The 26,732-nt window shown below is 40.9% G+C and overlaps 1 protein-coding gene across 1 annotated transcript in view; it reads right to left on the reverse strand.

The window, feature by feature from the left end:
• The window catches only part of LOC121851394 (catenin alpha-2-like), a gene marked incomplete at its 3' end in the record, with an annotated part of 409,914 nt that overhangs the window by 311,067 nt on the left and 72,115 nt on the right, over positions 1 to 26,732 (reverse strand). Inside the window, exon 7 of the mRNA XM_042345224.1 lies at positions 10,738 to 10,941. Coding sequence (XP_042201158.1) covers positions 10,738 to 10,941 — 204 coding nt within the window. The remainder of the gene's footprint in view (positions 1 to 10,737; positions 10,942 to 26,732) is intronic.

Genomic DNA, 26,732 nt, shown 5'->3' on the forward strand with positions numbered 1-26,732 from the left:
TTCATCAAAGAGAAATGGAAAGTAGCTCAACTGAACCAACGAAAAATGGCACATGGAATGAAAATTGTCCTTAAAAAGAAAATGATATCCCGCAGGAAAGACAAATGAGAGAAGAAAATGATGCATGATCAATTTCCAAAAGAAATGAAAGAACAAAGCCTAGATATAAACCAAACCTACAGCTGTTTGACTAATGGGGGGGCGGGGAGACAAAACAGAAGCTCTCATATATCAGCAGAAGACTAAGCGATTACTACTCCTTATGAAAATAAGATCTTAAAGAGAAACATTGATCCAAAATGTCTAATATAATAATAATACTTACTATTATTATATTGAATATGTCATCAAGTGCCACAAACAAAGACCGCATATTGTCAATATGTCCAGCCTTAGCACAATAAGACTATCTGATTCAACATAACGTTATAGCTAATATTTGTTTAGTGCCTTTCACGTTGGGAGGACGTCCCAAGGTGCTGGTACATACAGATAATCTGTAACAAACCTAATATTATCATAAAAACAAATAGATTGTACATGGTGTATTAATGATGTAGCTAACCCAAGTGAGTCCAATGTACAAAATAAGGAACTAGAGATCAGAAAATATATCAATCTACAAATTGAATCCAGACTCACGTGGCAGTATAAAACAAGCATACTTCCTATAATCATCGGTGCAACTGGAACTGTTAATAAGACAATTCAGAAATGGCTTGACAAGATACCTGATGAACAAATACCAACCTCCTGCAGATAGTAGCTATTTTAGGAGGTTCACATATACTAATGTATGTTTAGAGTAATTGGTTTGGCTGACCCATCACTGAAATCCATTTAGAAACTACTTCTACATAATAATAAATCATGAGAAACAGCAGTTATATTACTGTTTCCTCAACCTGCAATTCTGATGCAGGGTAAGAGACTGACTTTTTAAAAAAGAATTAAATAATCCTAAGGAGATCCTGTTCTTTTGTATTGGTACAGCACTGAAATAAGCTTGAACTGGCACACATCAAATCCAAACTGGTATAATAGCATTGGTAAGATAGTATTATCAGAGTTAAACTCTACTCGGTGGAAAATTGAGGAACCTCCAACAAATTAAGTTTCAGGTATATGCTCAAGAGGTAAACAAGAGAATATTTCCAATAAAGTATCCCCTCCGTGTAATGTAGTGATTGAACATATTAATTTAGCAATCAATTACAAATGACTGATAGCTGTCAGATATAATAGCGGTTCAAATAGATGAGGTTACTTAGATGCTGCTGAAGGCCATCCATATTACATTGCTATCAATTTCAATTCAGCGCATGAAAAAAAAGGGCATAAATAAAATTACTCACAAAACTAAGAACAGGATATATAAAACAAAATATGGCACCTTTCCAAGGTCATACTTCAGGAAACAGTCCCTGAATATATTTCTGGATGTTTTAACACCAAATATTCAAAACAAACCCTCTTGAAAGGAATATTAAATACTGCATGATCTTGGATTTCTGTATATTTAAAGAAATATTCCTCCCGAAACTAGTGAGCTAGTCCTCAATTCCCATACCCATTTCTTGGTGAGCCTGAGTCTTTTTAAAACATCCCACCCCTATCCAGATTATTTTCTCGGACCAGACTAGTGCTTAAATTCAGGTCACAGAACAAATATCCACATGGGAAGGATTCAGAACCGAGTCAGCTTTCATCCTGTGATAGACCCAATGTTGTTGTCAGCTGTATTGGGGCCCTTTCTATTTCTTTAGGACCTCCAGTTTTGTTTGATCACCGCTGCCAGGCAGGGAACCAAATTCAGGAGCCATTTGCCAGGGTTCCACCACAATACCTTTCTTCCTCAGGAAGGTTTAAGCCCTCAGAAATAAAAGGGGCAGGAGCCTCTACATTAATCCTGTGAAGTGCTTTGAGATATTTTGACAACATGATGAGGCCCTATATCAAATACAAAAACTATATTATTACTGCTATCTTAAGGCAGGAAGGATATAACAGACTGAACTCAATCCCTTCATTTCACAGAACTCTTTTAACACTATCTGCTGTGCTCAATTGGCTGCCGCAATTCGCATTCAAAATATACAGCTAATTCATTTTACAGTATATTGTGGGAAGCACTTTGAGACGTCTCGAAGACTTGATAAGGCGCTATATCAAATGCAAGGATTATTATTATAAAAAGGTTTCCTCTTTTCCATAAGTTCAGAGTGTATAGATATACAATTACGTATGGTACTTCCAGTACGAAAGGTTGTTGGTTGTCCACTTCCTACATCATGTGCATGGGCGAAGGCACTTCCTGTACATATCTCTTGACCCAGAAGCTGGCTGTATTTTTGCAGAAGAGAAGTCAGCCAATCTGCGCACCAAAACCAAACACAGTCCACAGGGCACCTGCCTTTTAAACGAAACCACCTAATAAGAAAATACCTTATATCAGGGTTCTACTGTTTCACTCCACTTGAACTATACACAACATTAAAACAATCACTTCATTAAAGCAGGCTATTGTAATTCATTAAAAATGATGACTAGCCATGGTGAATTAAAATGGAATGATTCCTTATCTCTGTATGCTCATCTTTCTCCATAACAAAACAGCACGACAGTTTCACCACTAAACTATAGGATAAAGCCTTAAAGCTGTTTACAGAATTGATGGAGTCCTCCTTTCTAAGCTCCTCATTCCCAGGTCAATAATGCATAATGTACAAATCAATTGATAGATTGTACTGTCCGAGCTCCCCTAACTACAGTAAATCAGCACAATCTGATGATTCGGCACTGCTCTGAGAGTCATGCAGGTGTCACCTATCACTGATCACAGGGAACAGAACAGATATGAACATCATACTGTCGCTTCAAGCCAATTTATGGTACGACTCCACATTGATTAACCTTGTGCCATTCATAGGTATTATCCACGAATCGTACAACACTGAATAATTCCAAATTGGCCCATGCTTATACTTGGAACGTTTGCAATAAGTGTTCACACATTAGAATTGGACATACCATCTTATGTAACTAACAACTGTAATTAAGGGGAAGAGGAACCTCTGTTGTAACAGATGCGCCTTCACAATATTAATTGCATTCATCTGACTCCATCTCAGATTCAGACAGCTCTAAACTTGCACTTTCTTGTCATGTAATAACTACCCTCATCCTTGATGTTCACGTAATAGTCTTAAATGCACAAAACGCTGTACGTTTATCTATAAAAAACAATCACTATACTGGAAAGTAATTACTGAAAGCTCTGAGAGGATTAGACATGCAAGAAGTTAAAAAGAAATGCAAGTATTCTTTCTATTAAATTGTGGAGTATATACCACTGCTTACATTTTAAAAATCAAGATTTTTTGCTTTTATTGTAGGGTGTTATAGCACGGTGTTTGGGTCTGGAATGACAAACACCAGTGAGAGCAGTCAGGACTGACCAGCCAACTGCTGCACACATGTGCAGTAAGCCAGTCCATGCTCGAAGTTAAAAGTGTAGTGAATGCACTTCTGGTAACCACGGGTCTAAAGGACACATGCATTATAAATGGATGTGCATTCTCATGTTAAGTCTTATAAAAGGGGTTGTACTTAGCAGTCAATCTCACTATTAGGACCGTAAATGTATTCACTTTTATAGTATTGGTAAAGTAACATAATGCTTCATTACTTACTCACCATCCCATATTCAAGGAAAGATCATGCTTCTAATACCTAGGCTTGTGTTCTGATAAAGATAGCACTTTCCTCACCCAAGCAAAGAGAGCAGTGGCTTTTTGGGTATGTTGTTACACAAAAATATTCAAGAACAAGTAGGACATTATCCTTAAGCGTTCATTTTAAGAAACTGTATATATATGTATGGATATGTTCAAAATAGCTTCAAACAGAACTAAACATTCAATTCTCTAAAACCTGACTGATCTAACATATGTAGATGTCAATTAAATATTTGTTACACAGAAGCTCAAGACATTAAATGACTGCTGCGCACTTACACCAGATGGGATATTGCCTCAAATTCTGAACGAAACAAGTGATGCAATAATAAAACAAGAATGCATGGAACAAGAAAAATCCACTCAGGCAAACACACCTGCGCCTTCCACAGGCACGTAAAGCTTATACTAACATGAACATCATTCCAGTTCACCTCTTGATGGGAAAGTGCACAGAAAAATTCCAAGAACTGAATTGCCAAAAGGCAAATCTTCAGATCAAGATAATTGAAAAGGGAGTCATATCAAAATTAAAGGTAGTTTCTTCTCTTTCTGATATACATAAATGGTGTAGATATCATGCTTAGTGCAAGACTGCAACTTGGCACTTAACTAGACGGTGCTGTGGAATCTAGAGACAGCCAAGATCTTACAAAGAGAGCTCAACAGGGTATGTACCTGGTCTGATAAATGGCAAATAATGTTCTAACGGATAAAAACAAGGTCATTCAGATTGGATTTCTTTATCCAAAGCTCTTTGATATCACATGTTTTTAGAGGAACCTATCATCAGCAATAACCTGGTTCATGACACGATTGTTACATGGTTTGACTGAGTTGCAACGCTCCATCATCAAGCACATCACCTTGTAACCAGCTCAGCTCTAGAGGAACCACATTTCCACCCCCCCACTCCCACTCCCCACTCCCGAAGATATTTGCCTTTGTTCACACCCTAACAATTAAACGTAAATATCAGCTCTACATGGAAAATACTGTAGAAAATCGATAGGAATCTGTAGTCAAATAAACAGAGAAATTCAAACAATGGATAAGCAATTATAATAAAGACGCTTAACCTTTTCAACAAATTGTTGAGCTTACAGTCATTTACCTCATTCCAAAAGCCGCTGAAACCCTGGTCCATGCCTTTGTCACCTCTCGGCTGGACTATTCAAATGTCCTCCTCGCCGGCCTCCCCTCCACTACCATTCACAAAATCCAGATCATACAAAACTCTGCCGCCCGCATTCTTACCCGCACCAAACTCCGCTCCCCAATTACCCCAGTCCTTGCCAGACTGCACTGGCTGCCTGTCCCAGAGAGGATCGATTTCAAGATCCTCACCCTTGTCTTCAAATCCCTCCACTCCTCTGCACCCCCCCTACCTTTCTGACCTCCTCCTTCCTCACAACAGTGCCCTTTGCCCCACCGGGTCTGGCCTCCTCCTTGTCCCCCGAATCCTCCGCTCCACCATCGGCGGCCGTACCTTCAGCCACTACGCCCCGAGGCTCTGGAACTCCTTTCCTCACTCCCTTCGCCTCACACCCTCTCTTCCCATTTTCAGGTCTCGGCTAAAGACCTTTCTTTTCGACCGCGCCTTTGGTCACCTTCCTCCCCCTCCCCCTGGCTCAGCCCCGGGATCTGTTACTGTGAAGTGCTCTGAGCCGCCATCCAGCGTGAAGGGCACTATATAAATCCAAGTTATTGTTGTTGTTTAGAATACAATGGTTATTTATTGCCAGAAAGAAACAGGTGCATTCTCAGAATAATTCCAAGACCTAAAATATCAGAAAAAGCTGCTGGAATCAAAAATATTAAATTAACTTTAAAATATCAACAAGCATGAATAATGTAGATGTAAACATGTTATTTAAGAAACTGTGATAACAAGATACAGAAGGATAGCATAATTCTCAGAACAGAAAGAAGAGCTGCAGAATTGATCTTGATTATTTGAGGGGAAATTTCAAACTTACAACATTAAATAGTCGATAACAGTAAAACATTTACAGAATTTATTGGAAGAAGTGGGCTGCATAATCCGAATGTTCTTTTCTCATTCCATTCCTACAGGAGACACCAAAACTTTGATGCCCATCCCCTCAGCTGATCAGGATCAAAACCGCAGGATATCAATGTAAACTTGGTGAGTGGTCCTAACACAAACACCTGGGGGGGACACTGCTATTTACATCTTTCCATTCTAAATAATCATAAATTCCCACTCTGCTTCCTATTCTTTAACCTAATTTCTACCCTTTAACCCTTTTTCTATCCATGTTGCAATATTTCCATTAATATCATACACCTGAATTTTTTTTAAAAAAGCCTACTGAAAATCCATATGCATCACAACAACAGCATTACTTTTATCTATATTTGGTTATTGCGTTTGTCACCTTGAACGAATCAGTGATGGATGTCTTTAATCAACCCGTGTTATTGTAATTAATTATTAATATTATCCAAAGCTATTATTTATAAATGTTTGCCAACTATGAATGTTGGACTGACTTGTTTTTGGTTACATGTTTATCGTATTATGCTACCTCAACATATTTTAAAGGATTTTTTTGGTTTACTTTCTCAATCCCATTTATAATCTTGTAAAGTATAAAATGTCACGTTTCAAGGGTGAAGATTTCCTCTAACACTGGGGATCATCCTCGTTGCTCTCCTCTGCACTACCTCTGGAGGCAACATAATCCCATTATATTGTGTCAACCAAAATTGTATGGAGTCTTCCTCGTGCAGCCTGGCAAGAACACTATAGAGTTTGAGCAAATGATTTGGTAATATAACCCAGCATCCTTTTTGCCTTGTTCATTTCTGCTTCTCACTTCATATTTTGATATGTAAAACTTGATAAGACTTTTGCTGCCCCCTTTGATTTCCTTCCTGAACCCTTACCCATAACATTCACACCGCCGCCTTCATTTTTCCAACTCTATCCTCCACTAGGTCCAGATATTCCAGAACTCAGCAGTCCACATTCGCTCCACTGGATACTTATCACCTAGCAGATCAATTTTATGAAGCTCATCCTTACCTTCAAAAGCCTCTACAACCTTGCTCAAGCCTCCCTCTATGATCACTTGTTACCCTCCTCCCCAACAATTCTCTCCACTCCACAAACTCTGGCCTGCTTCATGCTTCCACCCACTCCACAATCAGGTGAGCTTTCAGCTACTTTGTCGCTGCTCTCTGGAACACTCTTCAGAAATCCCTCCACCTCGCCTCCTCCCTCTCTGCTTTTAAAACCTGCTTCTCTTGTTGACATCACGGTTACTCCCACCTCTACCACCCCACACCCATCTCACTCCTAAGTCAGGCTCCTACTCTGTCTTTGTAAAGTGCTTTTAGATTTTCTCCTGTAAGTTTCTGTGCTTCCAGCAATGGTGATTTATTACCCTCACAACATTTCACAGATGTACTGTCATGTCTCTTTTTTTATTACCCTGGGCTACCATTCATCCATCCTGGAGATTTGTTGGTTTTTAGCTTCTTGAGCCTATCTAGAATCTCACTCTCACAAACGTCAATATCATAGATCTCAAATTATGTTTGCTGAAGTTTGGTGGCATGTTTTTAATGTCGCCATGATACATAAAAAATATCCAAGAAGTAGTCCCTTATTATATTTGTTTCCCTCTATTCATTCTCTTTTTCATCCCCTTTATGTCACTTAAGGTTTTAACTTCTTCCTTGACTACCCTCTTACTGTTAGAATTTTGAAATAATTCTTTGGATTTGCTGCCTTGTCCTTTTCCAGTTCTTTTGGTTCCACTAATTGTTTTTAAACCATTTCCTATAATCTTGTGTTCAGCCCAATGTTCACTCTCTACCTTACCTTATAATCTTTGTAATTTTTTTCTTAATCTCCCTCTTTTTTGTCCAATTGATCTATTGCCCCTGCCACTTGCATATGTACTTGTCCTGCATGTTCTGTATAATGCTTAAAGCACAGATAATGAGAAACCTGTTGCAGACTTCCCCCAATACAACTATGAACGGACTCAAATGGTGAGTGACAACAGGCTAACTGTGATCACCTTCCAATATTCCTTCTCCACTGCATCCGATAAGACCAAGGCACTGCACATTCATGCTCTAAAATGTTGCAGTACTAGGTTGTCCACTTACATTTTAATTTATTGAATTGCAGCTTGACAACTCTTCCGCACAAGGCCATGACCCCATCAACCCCACCCGGCTCCACTGGTTCCCCATCCCCCAGAGGATAGAGTTCAAAATCCTCGTCCTCGCATTCAAAGCCCTCCACGGCCTTGCCCCTTCCTACCTCTGTGACCTGCTATCCCCATGTCAACCTGTCCGCTCCCTCCGCTCAGCAAGCTCCAGCCTGCTCCACATCCCCCACCCGGTCCGTGCCACCATCGGCAGTCAGACCTTCAGCTTCTCTACCCCCACCCTTTGGAACTCCATCCCAAATTCCCTTCGCCTAGCTTCAACCGCACCTTCGGCCACCCTCCCTGCTGTCCACCCTCACTGCCTTCCACCCTCCCTGATCCCAATCCCACTGCTTAATAATAATAATCCTTGTATTTGATATAGCGCTTTTCACGTCTTCTCGACGTCTCAAAGAGCTTCACAGAATAGACTGTAAAGTGAATTGACTATATTTGTGGGCGAAATGTGGCAGCCATTTGCGCACAGCAGTTTTTTGGGGGTCCAAAATTTGCTTGGGTCCAAATTCCTGACTATCCCGATGTGAAAGGCACTATATAAATGTAATTTTGTATTGTTTTGTTCTGGTGAGGAAAGTTAGTGCTCAATAGTGAAACAATTTTGTTCATTATTATCCTGCTGATGAAGTGACAAGTTTAAAATTCCAAGATTCTGACTCCAATTCCCGAGGTGAAAGTGTGTTTCTAGTTCACAAGGCTACACAGTTCCCCCTTCTCCTTATTTTTACTATCATGTGAGGCAATTTCCTTCCAAATCCAATATCTTTTGAGCATTTTGAAAAGGTCTGCTGGAAATTAATGGAAATTTCATCATGCGTGGCTGATTGTGGCAAAATGGCACTTCACTCTATGGAATAAAAGAGTTCTTTATGTGCATAGGCCTATCAAAAACTACAGTACTCCAGCAAAACAACACTATTAATCTCCCCTACAAATATTGCATCTTTGAACTTATTCAACATTGCCATCTAGAGCTTTAACTGCCTTACAACTTCTGCGGACAAAGGTTTTGTTCATTGGTGAAATTGGACTCCTGGATTCTTTCACTGTTCTGCTTTGAATGTGTAGCATTGGAATATGAAAACAGAAAGGCTGGCCGCTGTTATTTAAAGTTATTTTAGTGTATCTGATCCGAAAATTCATTTTCCTAAGAGGAAGCATTTTGAAAATTGTCCCACTTCAAGCTAATAATGGTATGTCTTCTATGCACTCCGCACCACTAGAAGACTCCATTAGCATTGATTAGTGTTTTGATTTCAAAAGTCCATATCATCTTTCTCTAGTTAATCATTGCTAAAGCTGTGATCAGAATTCAGAGTGACTTGATTGGTTCCATGCAGACTTAATACATTTTTCAAAATCTTGGTTAACCTTTTATAAATTAGCTGATTTAATGACCCATTACTGATTGCTCAGGAAAGCCTCCATTTTAGTGATCTCTTCATGTTAATGCAATCAAAAACAACAGCTTCAACTCTGTAATTAGGACTTGCACAGTGAATAAAAATGCAGCAGTGATCTTATGCTCAACATTCTTAACTCCCTTCGATATAAGAACAGAAAATGCATTAAGTTTGCAAGAATGGTCAATCAGTTGGTAGCTACGCTCACACGTCTGTGGTTAAATGGGACAACTATGAAAGAAAGTACGAGAGACAAATGTATATGTATCAGTATGAACCTAAAACATACAGTGCTATGGAGTTTACATGCTCAATTACATTTTCTGAATGAAACAAAGCAATGAGAAGTTACTCCTGCAGAATTGGAATTTATACTGACAAAGATAGTTGCTTTTAGAAAACCAGCTCAACCTAAACATTATCACAAATGCCTATATATTCTGGCTTTTATTTTCGTAAGAAATAAAGTCACGATTGAATTACAGATAGTTTGCAAGTACAAACAACAATTATAACACCATAGTTGCATAAAAGACCTGTAGTTCCTTTTGTCTAATATTAGGCTATCAGAGGACTCCAATGATGCCACCACGTCATCCCGAATCTCAGATGAATGGATACAACATTAAAACTCATATTTTAACATCATTAATGAGGTGGTCAAAATTTTGATAATTTGATGACTAAAGATATCCAGGTTGCCACAAATATAAGGGTATTTCTGCAGGTCTCCATTCAAAAAACTCCATCTGATGCAAGTAGTTATAATGAAATAAGCAAACATTAATGAAATCAGATCAGACACAAGAACACAAACTTACCTTCTCAGAGTCATTACAAGAGCATGTTAAATTTTCCTTTGAAGCACAAGATCACAAACCTCTAACAAGCACTACACAGAATCTATACTCTTAAACCTGAACCACATAAATAAAATTACATTTTCTGAGCTGCTTATTTGGTGCTGTTGATCAGAGTTGTTCTATTTCATTTTTCTGATACTAACCAATAATTGAAAACACGGCAAAATTATTCCAAATAAAAAGACATCTATGAAAAACAAATCAAAAACGCTTGTGGAGCTGTGATCAATTTCATTAAATGTGTCACTTTTGATAACCTACATCATGAACTACTATTAATTCATATATACTTTGTCAAAAAAACAGCATTCAGCAACTAGCAATTGCATGACTCTGTTATCCACCTCTTGTGGAGCCACGAGGAGAAACTTTCCAGTTGCATTATTCATATTCTCACAAATAAATTAATGCTAATAATTTCAAATGCTTAGAAACCAGCTCATGTAGTTCTACAAAAAAAGGACTGTATGGAATCCAGATATGAGGGGTCAAGTGGCCCACATTGTATTAGTTTTGTATAACTTACATTATTCATGTATTCAGTGAGGAGATCCTGAAGGGCTTGTCGCACAGCATTACATTCAGCCACAATTCTCTCTCGACGGTCATCCCTCGTGCATGAAGAATCTGCCATCAGTGCAGCCCCACTGATAATACTTTCTAACCTCTCCTCCAGAGATGGCCTGTAACGCTGTTCACTGAAGTGCATGGGATCCAAAATGATCTTGTTCTGAAAAATAGGCCAAAAAAGGGAACAAATCACAAATATTAGACTGAAAATTATTACCATCTCCAATTTAACACGTCATAAATTTGATGTTGTGCTCCCCTGAAGCAAATTTGGCATTGATATAGTTTTTTCTTTTCACTGAGAGTAATCTAGAAATAAGATTCTCACAGAATCAACTTCACACAAAAAAGTCAAAGTTTATTTTTGATAAATAATAATAATCCTTGCATTTGATATAGTGCCCTATCATGTCTTCGAGACTCTCAAAGCGTTTCACAGAATATACTGTAAAGTGAATTGACTGTATACTTAGTGGGCCAACTCTGGCCGAGAGCAGTAGAGGGTGACCTTCAAGGATAGTTAAAAATGAATCTCCAATCCTTAGAGTCACTTTTCTTCTGTTTTAATTTTATGAGGCATATTTCAATTCTCAAAAAGATCAAATTATTTCTGTTTTATAGTAACCCTTATCAAAGAATAGAAATTTATGAGGACAAATGCTCACAATTACCATAATTATCAAGTGACTTTATTTGGTTTTATGGCAATACTGTGTATTCAAACACTTCTCCCTCAATGTAATTATTATTATCATTCAATGTAGATTTTGGTATTCTATTCTGAAGGTGATCAGATTATTTCTGCATTATCTTAGAATGGCCACTAAAGAAAAAAGCTGATGACAGACAATTACAAGAGTTATAAAATGACATGTTAACATTGAAAGTTTCTGCTACCAAAACAACTATTAGTAACTGAAATTTGATCACATGCCTGAAGTCTCTGTACCTCTGGGAACAAAAACTATTAAGTACATCTTTCAGGATAAAGTACTTCCAATTTACAGTGCTGCCCTAAGAAATCTCTCCAATCTGTCTTCATTTTGACCTTATCAACAGCAAATGCCATGTGAGTGAAAAAAAAACAGAAAACAGTTGCTTTCTGACAATTCTTGTCCAGCTTTAGGAACCGATGTGGTGGTCCTTCAACAGGCTGCAAGTAAAGACAATCAAAACAAAGATTTTTCTCAACAACAAAGATTTTTGATAAGTTTTCTCCATTTGGGAGTACCTTACATGACACCATGTGTTTATTGCATACTATGTGTATCATAATTTGGTAGCAATTAAAATGACTCAAAGAACTTAAATCTCCCATCTTGCATGGCAGAGTTTTGCTTGCAATACTGGAATAATCTAGTCACGGCAAAGTATTTTATTTGTGTGCCGAGTGACACGATAAGATAGATGCACACGCATCAGGCAACTTACCAGTCTATTTTCAAATTCATATTTATTGTTGTGGAAGTAAAAAGATAACACCTTTAAGTACATAGGTGGTTTATATTGTACAATCCACACGTCAGTAAGAGATGAATTTCTTCTGGACTATTCTAGAGTTTATTTAAAAAACTGAAATCTAAGGAACCTGAAATGAAAGTATTTTTTTACATTAATTCTTCCAACCGTTTTGTTCACTCAGCCAAAATATTACAGCCAATCAAGGTATACACACCAACAAAACACTTCTGTAATGGAATGTAGAGATCTCTGCAACAGCATCTAATTTACAATTTTTTTAAAGAGGATTTGTAATGAGAAAATCCTGTGCATGTCACAACCAATTATCTAGAACACTGCTCATACGCCCATCTCAATTTCAACTTCTGTGAAGTCAGTGTCCAAACTGAATTTCAGTCGGTCACCTGCAACACATCTGGATTTTATTATTTACGTACAGGTACTGCTTCATGCTTATAACAAATTAAACCCCAATGAATAGAAAATGCAGAACTTACTCTCCCCGTGACTCAATTGTGAAAGAACATTTTATGGTGGAGTCCTGTAGCTCAGTGGTTAGAGCACTCGCTTTGCAAGCGAGAGACCTGAGTTCAATTCCAGGCAGAGGGCGAAACCTTGGGCAAGTTTCCTTACTCCACACAGAGCCTAATAATAATCCCTCCAAAACCAAAAACAATAATAATAAAAAATTGGTCATTTTCAATCTACGACTGTTTGTGGGACACTGCTGTGCGCAATTGGCTGCTGCGTTCGCCCACAAATATACAGTCAATTCACTTTACAGTGTGTTCTGTGAAGCGCTTTGGGATGTCATCCCGACGTGAAAAGCGCTATATCAAATGCAAGGATTATTATTATTATGGTGTGAAGCTATTCAGACAAAATCAGATTTGATTCCTTGTGCTTGGTCAGCTATACAATGTCAGCAGAAATAGATATAGGACATTAAAATAAACATTCTCTTGGGAGGTGGCGGTAGGAAAATTTGCCAGGGTTACCAACACAATCCCGTTTGTCCAATCTAGTTAGTCCCACGTGAATTCATGTGAGCACCAGGTACCAGGTTGGTAGTGCATAGAATAAAATGCCTAGATTCTTTTATCAGGGATAGAATAACTGAGCATGTTGATAAATAAGCAGTCTTCATGAGTTTGCAAAGGTGTGAAAAGAAAGTGTATTCTGTGGTAGCATTCAACTCGTGTCTTTAAATTCAGAGATCTCATTAACTTGTAGTTGCTTCCTGGAATGACATTAGCTCTAAAGGTTCCAGTCTAGACGATTAGCATGCAGTTGAATTGTGTACCCTATCTTCGCAAGTCTAAACTGAGGCTTGAAAAGGTACCTCCTTGGAAAGCACAAGTTCATTCATTAAAAAGTGTGCCCTCCATGTCTGCAAGCAATTGAGGAACACAATACTGAGAATCAGACTTTCTTAGAAACTAATTCTGCTGGTAAATATGGCTCTCTGTAATCAATACTAAATGTTCCATTTTTGAATGGATTGAATAAAATACTTTGAGATAGCATCATTCAATCATGTGCAGTTAATATTTTTTTCTCGTGCAATTTCTCCATTATTCCTTATGTAACATCATGGATATGAATACTTTATCAAAATTCTGTCTGGGTACAAATGTATTTATAAGGGTGGCCCTGCTTAAATAGTTTCATGAAGATAAGGAGGAGTTGAACATGAATTGGTAATTTGTCTCATCGATTTCCTATTATTCCGAGACCAAGTAGAACTGCGTATCATGAACTCTTCTTAACATATTCAATTTCTTCCTAAAAAAATGTTCTTCTCTCGCACACACAGTTCTGAAAATATGCAATGTACTGTCCCAAAAGGCTTTACAGACAGAATCAATTGGTATGTTTAAAAGCATGATACTTGAGAAATAGATAATTAAAGGTATAGAAAAAATGTAGGGAAATGGTCCCTCATCGCTAACATTCGGATGAGGTGTTAAACCAAGGTCTCATCTGCTTGTTCAGGTGGATGTTAAAGATTGCATGGCACTGTTCAAAACGAGAAGGACGTTTATCCCGGTGTCCTAGCCAACAATCCCTGAAATAAAATTGTTCGTTCATGTCATGGCTGTTGGTGGACATTGCTGTGCACAAACTGGCTGCCGCATCCATCTACAAAATCCAGTCATTATACTTTATAGTAGATCTCTTGAAGTGCTTTGAGACCTCTTCCCCACATAAAAGGTGTATTTGCAGCAAAAAGCTTGCTAGACAATGCTTTCGATGGCAAGCATTTAGCTGGTTATACTCAAGCATTACCCAACTGCAGTCTGGGATCTCCAAGACTTTGCTCTCGCCAAATTGCGCATAATACTCTCCAGAATTAGATAAGCAGGTTTCACCTTTTTACGAAGAGGGTTCACATTTCATTCTAGACACAAGAAAATTTCTATGTGTAGGTACATGGCATACATATGTGGATCTCTCTGTTTTGGATACTCTTAAAGCACTGTGATTGGTTCCTGCACATGTCAATCATCCAATTGACCAAGAAAATTGTTAGTTTAAGCTTCAGTTTCTACTTGCCAATGGCATCTGCGTGAATTCTACACCCTCATCATGTACTTAAACCAGGAAATTAACTGCCATAAGAGGGAGCCAGTTTAAATTCCTTGCTACATTTTTTTCAATCAAAAATAGTGTACAATTTACTATAATGGAGATTTCCAATTGCCATTTCTCATGAATAATTCTTGCTTTGAGGTTCACACAAAAAAAAGTACAGAAGGACCTTCAAATTATATTAAAATTCTAAGCTCATGATCATTTTTTAATAGAATGCAAACACCTATCACCAATGAAATATTTAATGTCATAAAACCAAGATATTGAATGAAGGAAGACATGCTGCCCTCAATACAGAATAAATCACCCCACAGAAATAGTTATGCCTTGCTCTAGAAATGACATTTCAGCAAAAACCAAGATTTTAAAACATGGTCAGCTACTATTATCTTAGTCAGTTAATACACATTATTCACATATTAAGGTGCTTCAGAAATAGATATTACATTTTGAACTTGTGAACCCTTTGTGTTATCTTTTCAATCAATCAATTCCACTTGGCCAGTGCAGTGACAGCAAACTCCTGATAACAAGACCCTGCCTTAACTTGTCACTGCCACTTAAGCCACCGTGCTGTCAATATCCTGGCAGCTTCTGAAGCAAAATGTTAATATGGGACTTTACTTTACTTGTCACTCTGGTTAACATGCAACTCGTCCAATTCCAGAAATTCTTGTAAGTATTTAATTTGGATAACTTGTCCAATAAAATGGTGTTTTGCATTGCAGGAGCCTCCCGCCCTATTCTGTGACTGGTGCGGGCGCTTGGCGCAGGTTGGGCTCACATGCTCAGATGCATCACAAAGGCCTATTGGAGGGCTGTGCCTCAGCCTCATGCCCCACCTCCCACCCTATCCTGTGTCAGGATAGGGCAGGAGGCCATGGCGTGGATGCAAGCAACCTCCGGGCTCCTTATTGAAGATGGATACACCAAAAGGCATCCAATCAATTTAGCAAAGGACGTCCAACACAGGGTTTCCCTAGGCAAGCCCTATCTTGTTGCAGAGATCTCACCCTAACTTACCATTCTGGATAACAACAACAACAGTAACAAAATTACATTTAAATAACACCTTTCACCATTGGAAGTACGTCCCAAGACTGGTAACTCATTGATCCCTTTTCCCTTAGAATGATGAATCATCTGGTGTTTACTGTATTCAGTAGTCGAAGCAGAAACAAGATAAAGGCAAATGCCTCTCACCTGAGTGAAATTAATTGGACGGTTCACAGAATAAGCCCCTCAGTTTATCTCACTATTTTGAGCCAACCACCTCAATAAGCAATTATACTTTTAAAACAGCATTTATTTGTAAGCACCCAGGAACAAATTCACTAAATTACCTAACAAAGTAGAAGAGCACTTAACCAATAGCCACAAATCACTTCAGTACTATTTACAAATATGGATCAGAAACTTGAAATGTCAGTCAGTTTGTATTCCAGCACAGAAAAATTAATAATAGTACATTATTTTTCTCCAACTATTTCATACCCTAGGAAAACTGGAAAAAAAATTCTACGCCAATCAACAACAACAACAAAATTACACTTGTAAAGCACCTTTCACATCAGGAGGCCATTCCAAGGCACTGGACAGACAGAGTTACAGATCCGAGTTGGGGGTCGGGGAGGGTGGAGAGCAGTGGGTGAAGCAGGTTGAAGAGGAGGGTCTTGAGATGGGTCTTGAAGGTGGCAAGGGAGGGGGCGAGGCAGAGGTACTGCAGGATGGAGATCCAGAAGGCCCACCCGCCAATAGTGGGGCAAGCGAGGCGGGGGACTTGAAGCAGGCCAGAGCCCGCTGAACAGAGGGAGCGAGCAGGATGGTAAGGGGTTAGAAGGTCGCAGAGGTAGGGGGGAGCAAGACCTTGGAGGGTGTTGAAGGTGAGGACCAGGTCCTTGAACTGTATCCTCTATGTGATGGGAAGCCAGTGGAGTTGGGCAAGGATGGGGGTGATAGGGTCGCGGAGCCTAGTGCGGGAGAGGACATGGGCTGCAGAGTTCTGGATGATCTACAGCCTATGGAGGGAGGAATTGGGGAGGCCGACAAGCAATGAGTTTGCACAGTCGAGCCTCAATGTAATGAAAGCATGTATGAAGGTTTCGGCGGCCTGCGGTGTGAGGCAGTGGTGGAGCCGGCCGATGTTGTGGAGGTGATGGAAGGCAGAGCGGGTCATGGCGCAGATGTGGGGTAGAAAGGATAGTTGATGTTCAAACATGACCCCGGACTGGCTAGCAAGGTGGAGTGTGCAACCATGGCTGGTGATGGTGTCTGCACCTGAGGTGAGGAGGTGCTGACGGGAGCCAATCAGGAGAGACTCGGTCTTGTTGACGTTCAACTGAAGAAAGTTCGCTCTCATCCAGGACTTGATGTCTGACAGACACTCTGTCAGGACAGCAGTGGTCCTGAAGTCAAGGGTGGACGCAGAGAGGTAGAGTTGGGTGTCATCAGCATACATGCGGTAGTTGACCCCATGTCTACGGATGATGTCACCAAGAGGGAGCATATAGATATTGAAGAGGAGGAGACCAAGGACAGGGCAACGCCGCACGAGACTGTGTGGGGGCTAGAGGAGGCGGTGTGTTTAGTATTGCTGTTTTTAAGAACACTAGTTGGCCATTCAGCTCTGTCAACAGTCTGAACTAGCTGTATCACTAAACATCTTTCCTCTATAATCAGGCACTGATGGCTTCCGGTGGCAATTACAAATTTGCTGTGGGATTAAGTATGTAATACAACAACAACAACAACTTGCATTTATATAGTGCTCTCCATGCCGGGGGGCATCCCAGAGCCCTTAACAATGGCAGAACCCAATACTAAGCCGGGGGAGGGGGAAGGTGACAATAGGCACGGTCAAAGAGGGAGGACTTCAGGCGCAACCTGAAAATGAGGAAACGGGACAAGCCGAAGGGACTGAGGGAGGGAGATCCATAGCTTTGGGGCATAGTGGCTGAAGGAACAGCCGCCAATGGTGGAGCAGAGGATTCGAGGGACAAAGAGGAGGTCAGAGCCAGTAGAGCGGAGGTAGTGGGTAGTGCTGTGAGGAGAAAGAAGGTTGGAGAGATTGGGGGATGCCAAGGCATGGAGGGATTTAAACACAAGAGTGAGGATCTTCAAGTCGATTCGCTCATGACAGGGAGCCAATGAAGTTTGGTAAGGGCCAGGGTAATCAGGGTGTGGAGTTTATTGCGGATGAGAAGGCAGAGTTTTGGATGAGTTGAATTTTGTGAATCGTTGAGGAGGGGAGAATGACGAGGAGGTCGTTAGAATAGTCCAGTCAAGAGACAAGGTGTGGACAAGTGTTTCAGCAGCTTGTGGAGTGAGGTATTGTCAAAGACAGGCAATATGGCGGAGATGGAGGAAAGAAGTCCTGGCCAGGGACCAGATGTGGGGGAGGAAGGATAACTGGGGATCGAAGCTGATGCCTAAGTTGCGTATGGGTTCAGAGAGGGCAGATCGGGTAGGTTGAGGAGTTCTGAACCGCAGGACAGAAGACGTCGACGGGAGCCAAAGAGTATGGCTTCTGTCTTGTTGATGTTTAACAGCAAGAAGTTTGCGCTCATCCATGCCTTGATGTCTTTCAGACAAGTTGACAGAACATCAGAGGACTGAGGGTCGCAGTTGGAGGAGGAGAAGTAGAGTTAAGTGTCATCCGCATACATGTGGAGGTTAACCCTGTGTCTGCGGATGACTTCACCAAGAGGGAGCATATAGATGAGGAAGAGAAGGGGGCCAAGGATGGAATCTGGGGTATCCCGCAGGTGACTGGGCAGGGGTGAAAAGAAAAAAACATTTGCGTAAATGTAGTGTTGGCTGTTTGTAAGGCAATACTCAAACCAAGAGAGTGCGGTCCCACTGAAGTGGATGATGGAGAAGTGGTGGAGGAGGATGGCGTGATTGACTGAGTCGAACCCAGTGAAGAGGTCCATGAGGACAAGGAGACAGAGGGAACCCTGGTCACAGATAGAGAGGACGTTATTTATGACTTTCACGAGCGCTGTCTCTGTACTGTGAGCAGGGCAGAAACCAGACTGAAGGGGTTTGAGTAGGGAGTGGGGAGGTGTGCCCAAAGTTGGTTGGCAACAACGCATTCCAAAGCTTTAGCCAGGAAGGCCAGGTTTGAGATAAGACGGTAGTGCCTGAGGTTGGAGGGATCAAGGGTAGTTTTTTTTTTTAAGGAGGGGGGTGATGATGGCAGTTTTGTGGAGGAGTGGGACTGATCTTGAGGAGAGGGACTGATTAATGGTGTCTGCAGCAGTGGGCAGTGGAGGGGGAGCTGGGTGATCAGAAGCTGGGTGGGGAGGGGTCGAGGCAGCAGGTGGTGGGTTTCATCAGGGTGATGGAGGATGAAAGGGAGAAAGGAGAGATGGGGGCAAAGGAATGTAGGATGGGGATCGTGAATGGGGGGTTGGTGAAGGAGATGGTGTGGGAGGGTGATAAGGAACACGGGGCAGGAGGATGAGGCTGTCATGCAGATGTTTTCTATTTTAGAGCGCTTTGAGACGTGATAAGGTACTGTATCAAATGCAAGGATTATTATTATTATTATGTTCAGAGGCAAATATAGAAAGCGCATTATGAATGCCTAAAGAGCAACGACGTCAACAGCATCACTTAAGTATTGCTGAGTACAATAGGCTTACATATCGTAAACCCTCCAGAAGTCAGAGGCACACATAAAAAGGAGAAAAATCAGGTGTTTGGTGTTTAAAGTCACAATATTTTGGTGCCTGATGAACACTTACCACAGTATTAAAGATCCCAGACAGATACTGAAATAGAATCTCAAGTTGCAACACCGAACAATCAGGTTTCTGCTGGGGATTTCCATGCATTTCCCCACACACTAACCCCACCCGCACCACACACACACACATTTTTCTTAAATGAAATTAGGTCTAATCAAAATTTAAATTGCAATATTTTGCATGAACAAAATCATTTTTGAGTACCCTGGTTACTTATTTCCAGATTTAAGTTCTGTATAGAAATGTATTCCTTTTTTAATCTTAAAAAATGTAACAAACATTCTGCATTTTACAACAAATATACTGCAGTTGAACAGTACAAGATGAGTGAGCACAGTTGTATTCTTTTAGATAGCAGACCGTGTTTTTTTCAGTTAGAAGTATAAATATCAAATGCAAAATGGAGTCCTGTAGCTCAGTGGTTAGAGCACTCGCTTTGCAAATGAGAGACCTGGGTTTGATTTCCAGCAGGGTGAAACCTTGGGCAAGCTTCCTTACTCCACATGCCTGATAATAATCCCTCAAAAAAAAAAAAAAAATTGGTCATTTCAATCCACGACTGTTTGTGAGACACTGCTGTGTGCAATTGGCTGCCGCATTTCACCCACATAGGATCAGTCAATTGACTTTACAGTCTATTCTCTGAAGCGCTTTAAGACGTCTAGAAGATGTGAAAAGCGCTCTATCAAATGCAAGGATTATTATTATTATTAAAATAAGTCGTCAGTGGTGGAATGGCAGATAAATGTTCTACTTAATGCATTTAATTTTATTCCTGCCTCACACTAATTATAGGTCTTATTTACAGATATTTATGGAGTCACAAAATAAGTACCATATAGGAAAGCCAAGTACTTGGATTGTTTCTCTCCCTTTCAACAGCCAGGCCATCGAAGAGAAACCTGCTGTGGCCAGGTGAAAAATTGGACAGGACATCTATGGGAGGCAGTTCTTCCTGTGGAGATTTGAGATTGGATTTGAACTGAACATTGCTATTTTATGAAAAACACCAGGGTGATAGAGATCTTCTCTACCATTATATTTTTTTTGCACAATCCTTGGGAATAGAAGAATACATAAAGGAACTGCCTTTCTCATGAGACTGACCTCAAATATCCAAGCTTCTCTGTTCACATTTTTCAAACAACAAAGTTGGGTGTTTTTGTTACCCGCTGTCAAACATAGATTTATCCCTGCGTAACCAAAGCTCTGAAAGCATCTCATTTTCAAGTGAATTTCCCATTTGCATGGGTTCACTGCAGTTGAATGGTGCAAGATGAGTGCTATCTAAAAGAATAAAACTATGCTCAGACAGTGTTTTTTTACTTCCACATGTATGCGAATGACACCCAATTCTACCTCTTTGCCTCCACCCTCGATTCCAGGACAACTGCTGTCCTGACAGAACATCTGTCAAACATCAAGTCCTGGATGAGAGCTAACTTTCTTCAGTTAAAAGTCAACAAGACCGAGGCTCTCCTGATTGGCTCCCGTCAGTGCCTCCACACCTCAGGCACTGACAGCATCAGCATCCACGGTTGCACACTCCACCTCACTAACCCAGCCCAGAACTTTGGGGTCTTGTTTGACCCTCAACTATCCATTCTACCCCACATCTGCGCCATGACCCACTCTGCCTTCCCCCACCTCCACAACGTCACCCGGCTCCGCCACTGTCTCACACCTCAGGGCACCAAAACCCTCATCCACGCCTTTGTTACATCGAGGCTCGACTATGCAATTTCATTGCTTATCGGCCTCCCCAATTCATCCCTCCATAGGCTGCAGATCATCTACGACTCTGCAACCTGCATCCTCTCCCACACTAGGCTCCGTGACCCTCTCACTCCCATCCTCGTCCGACTCCACGGGCTTCCCATCACACAAAAGATATAGTTCAAGATCCTGGTCCTCACCTTCAAAGCTCTCCATGGTCTTGCTCCCCTTATCTCTGCAACCTCCTAAACCGCTCCTAAATCCTGTTCGCTTGCTCCACTCAGCGGGCTCCAGCCTGCTTCACATGCCCTCACCTCGCTCGTCCCACTATTGGCGGGCGGGCCTTCTGCCACTCTGCCCCCACCCTCTGGAACTCCATCTCACAGTCCCTCTACCTCGCCCCCTCACTTGCTTCCTTCAAGACCCGTCTCAAGACCCTCCTCTTCGACTGTGCTTTCGATCTCCCTGCTTCCAACCCCCGCCCTCCACCCTCCCCAACCCCAGCTTGGGTCCGTAACTCTCTGTCCAGTGCCTTGGGACGTCCTCCCGACGTGAAAGGCGCTTTACAAATGTATTTTTGTTGTTATTGTTGATGATTGTTCGAAGTTACTTGAACTGGCAACTCCTTACCACCACATGATAGATATAAGCATTCCATCACCAATGTCCAGTCATTTTCACATTTGGATGCACAGTGCAGGCATGTGTCTTTTCCATCCACAGACTTACTATTAAAGCCTTAAAGTTCTAAGACAATCTATATTGCACAGAAGGAACAAAACTATTAGACTGAATCCAAAGTATGATTGTCAAATTCTTCTTATGAATCCAGGGGGCAATAATTTTTATAATAGATTTAATATTGTAGTTACATTTAAACTGTTCTGAAATGTTAATTTCTTTCATCCAATCCTAGCCTGGCCATGGAACTGAAACCCCACCCCCAACCCATCACACTTTTCAAAACAGTTAATTTCCCCTCCCTCTATGATAAATCCTGATCTTAGTCAGCAATTCTTTTAGATATATCTAGTGGCCTCAGGTACGTTTCTTTTGAAGATCAATAAAACCACATGTAAAATTATGACCAGGCCTCCATCAAACATCTTCTACTAGCAAAGGCAAGAGCATCAGTGAGAGTTCTGCAGCATGTCAACCTCAAACTACTCCTCTCTCCGTCTTGTTCTCTATCGTTATTGTGAAGCTTTTTGAGATGTATGGGGAAAAGGCGTATATATATATATGCACGTTATTGCTGCTAAACTTGCTCTAGAACAGACACATTTCCTGGTCAGAACCAAAAATCTAAGAGTGGGACACAGGCTTGACTCCATCTTTATACAAAAGTCAAATTGCTATAATTCTGACTAAATCTAACGTGAATTAATTATTACTATAGATCATAACATTATTCAAGTCTAAATGTAAGATTATTCATTAAACAATTTCATAACAAATGTATTGGAATGTGTGTTGCACTTGCATTCAAGCACCAGTAACAGAAAAAGAATAAAACTGCGTATTAAAACCATATGTTCTTAATCTACTTCCAAATACTCCCAAGGATAATGTACTAATTCTCCTGAGGTTATTCACTGACACAAAGAAACATGGCAAGCAATTTAATCAGTTAGGACATATTTCCATATTACTTATATGAGCCACTTTCATACCAATTACATCTCCAGACATCAGTGAATGTGTTGAAAGCAAATTGTTCACCTCAGAAGATGATCAAGGAATACTCTAACTTGCAGAGAATTTTCAACATTTATTTTCCATTTTGTTTTCTGCTTGAAAGCCTCCACTTTACATACTAATCAAATTGTAGACTGCAGTACTTTGTGAATATTAATACAAAAAACATAGAAATTTACATCACAGAAGAACATTCGGCTCATTGTGTTTGTGCTGGCTCTTTTAGGAGCAATCCTTTCAGTCCCATTTTCCTGCCATTTCCCCTGCTCCCTTCAGTTTGTTCCTTCTTCAGTGTTTATCTAGCTCCCTTTTGAAAGCTAATATGCATTCTGCCTCAATCACCATACTAGCAGGGAATTCTGTACCCTAACTACTGTGTGTGTGAAAAATAATTAACCTAACCTCCCAATTTGCAGTTGATATCTTAAATTGATGCCCTCTAGTCACTAATTCCCTGAGCAGTGGAAATAATTTACCTCTGTTGACTATATCAAAACTCCTCATAATTTAAAGATCTCTATCAGATCACCCCTCAGCCTTCTTTGCTCCAATGGAAAAAGTCCTGAAACTGGACACAATATTCTAACTGCTATATGTTTTTATACACTATGTATACTACACTTATGCTATGCATTGGGCATGGAATATGAAATTAGTTCTATAAGTGTTTATATATTTAATATTTACACAGAGCAGATTCAATGTTTTTATAAAACACTAGGTTATTTCTCCATAAGGGACTCCAACAGCCAGCGTGACAGAAAACATCAAAACCCACCTCTTGCAGCTATTCTTGGGAATAATAAACTATGATACAGGGCCTGTGATATATATTGTGGGCAAAAAGTACAGCACCTCTGATAATGCAAAACCATTCTCACCACTGAATTGGTGTGTCACCAGACTGTCAAAATCCCTGACGTGGAACTTAAAACTTCTGACTCAGAGCTACAGGTGCTACCAACTGAACCAGGCTGGTACCTAAATATGCTTGTGCTGTTTCCGAAGTCAGGATTAGTTGATGGATATTGTGGCACAGATCGTGTTGTACTGTATCATATTTATTTTTGAAAGGGGTTATTAGATTCAGAAAACAAATACCAAGTGTAAGGTAGAGTAAGATTCCCTTACAAGCTTTGAGCAAGGTATGCCTACTTTTTGATAAGTTTAAAAAAAAGTCAATTCACTTAACAGTATACTCTGTGAAGTGCTTTGAGACATGTCGATGACGTGATAAGGCACTAGATCAAATGCAAGGATTATTATTATAAGTTATAGGCTCATAATAGCTACATACATATTGCAACCCCAAAACATAAACTTGCTACACTTTGCTTTATATCCTGCAATATAGCCACTCTTGGATGTCCTCCCAACATCCAAGAGTGAACGGCATGTTGTTGGTGGTGGTGATGAAAGGCACTATGCCTGTAGCTCAGTGGTTAGAGCACTCGCTTTGCAAGTGAGAGACCTGAGTTCAATTCCAGGCAGAGGTCGAAACCTTGGGCAAGTTTCCTTACTCCACAGAGCCTAATAATAATCCCTCCAAAACCAAAAACAATAATAAATTGGTCATTTTCAATCTACGACTGTTTGTGGGACATTGCTGTGCGCAATTGGCTGCCGCGTTTGCCCACAAATATACAGTCAATTCATTTTACAGTATATTCTGTGAAGCGCTTTGGCACGTCCTCCCGACGTGAAAAGCGCTATATCAAATGCAAGGATTATTATTATTATTATGCCAAATAAGTATTATTATGACAATAATTTACACTTGTACAGCACCTTTCACGTCAACAACAACAAGATTCCATTTATAGAGCACCTTTCACGTCAGGAGGACGTTCCAAGGTGCTGTACAGTTGGGTCAGGACCCGAGCAGGGGGGAAATAATAATAATAATAATAATAATCCTTGCATTTGATATAGCGCTTTTCACGTCGGGAAGACGTCCCAAAGCGCTTCACAGAACACACTGTAAAGTGAATTGACTGTATATTTGTGGGCGAACGCGGCAGCCAATTGCGCACAGCAATGTCCCACAAACAGTCGTAGATTGAAAATGACCAATTTATTATTGTTTTTGGAGGGATTATTATTAGGCTCTGTGTGAAGTAAGGAAATTTGCCCAAGGTTTCGCCCTGACCTGCCTGGAATTGAACCCAGGTGTCTTGCTTGCAAAGCGAGTGCTCTAACCACTGAGCTACAGGATTCCACATGCAACTTGTGTGGCTTGATTCAAAACTGGATATTTGCCTTCGTAGATTCTTTATACTTCTTTGTAACTCACATTCAATGGTCAGGGTGAGGGGAGGGAAGGGAGGGAGCGAGGAGGGGGTAGAGAGTCGAGAGGGAAGCTGAAGGCATGGTCAAAGAGAAAGGTCTTGAGACTGGTCTTGAAGGAGGAAAGGTCGGAGGTGGCGAAGGCACCGGGGGATAGAGCTCCAGAGCCTCGGCCCGGCCACCGATGGTAGGGCGGGGGATGTGGAGCAGACCAGAGCCAGAGGAACGGAGGGTACGGGCAGGTAGGTAGGGTGATAGTAGGTTGGAGAGGTAGGAGGGAGCGAGGCCGTGAATGGCCTTGTAGGTGAGGATGAGGATCTTGAATTCGATCCTCTGGGGGATGGGGAGCCAGTGGAGGCGAGCGAGGGTGGGAGTGATGTGGTCGCGGTGTCTGGTGCGGGACAGTACACGAGCTGCAGAGTTCTGAATGACCTGCAGTGTGGAGGGAGGTGCCGGGAAGGCCGGCGAGGAAAGAGTTCCCATAGTCCAGCCTTGAGGTGATAAAGGCGTGGACCAGAGTTTCAGCAGCGTGAGGGGTGAGGTAGTGCTGTAGTCTGGCGATGTTTCGGAGGTGATGGAAGGCGGTGCCAGTTGTGGTGCGGATATGAGGAAGTAAGGACAGCTCAGGGTTGAACAGAACCCCGAGGTTCCTGACTGACTTTGAGAGGTGGAGAGTGCAGCCTTGGATGCTGATGCTGATACGTCAAGAGGACATCTCAAAATGAAAGGTGATTGTGTGGTTGTGGGAGGAAGCTATTAGTTTAAACAAGTCAACTGATGGTGTGATTGGTTGTTAACTTCATATCACAGGCCCTCTATCATCGTTTATTATTCCCAAGAATAGCTGCAAGAGGTGGGTTTTGATGTTTTCGGTCACACTGGCTGTTGGGAGTCCCTTATGGAGAAATAGCCTAGTGCTTTCTCCCACAAAATATACAGTCAATTCACTTTATTGTACTTTCTGTGAAGCGCTCTGAGATGTCTCGGAGTCGTGATAAAGTGCTATATCAAATGCAATGATTATTATTACTTCGGAAGAGACAAGAAACCGAGGTTGATGTTCAGTATGAGGTTAAAGATCCAATGGCACTACCTGNAAAAAAGGAGTTTCTTCCACTGTCCTGACAGAATCCCCAAGATAAAATTGATCATTCGCTGTTGTATGAAAATTGGTGGCCACAAGATGCATAGACACTACAGTTTGCAATACATTCTTTGAATGCATTCCACAAGAACAAATCAGATGAGGATTAATAGACAGATAAATGGAACTGAAAAACGTATACAGTGCTTGCAAGGGAAATATATACCGAAGTACGCCAGGGCAAGCAAAAACAGTCCCAAATGGATCAATAGGAAGGGATCTCAGTCCAACATCTTATCTGAAGGACAGTATTTCCAATGCAGCACTTCTCTAGTGCAGCACTGGAATCAAGCTAGATTG

Source organism: Callorhinchus milii, unplaced genomic scaffold (assembly GCF_018977255.1).
Source record: "Callorhinchus milii isolate IMCB2004 unplaced genomic scaffold, IMCB_Cmil_1.0 Scaffold34, whole genome shotgun sequence".
Taxonomy (NCBI): domain Eukaryota; kingdom Metazoa; phylum Chordata; class Chondrichthyes; order Chimaeriformes; family Callorhinchidae; genus Callorhinchus; species Callorhinchus milii.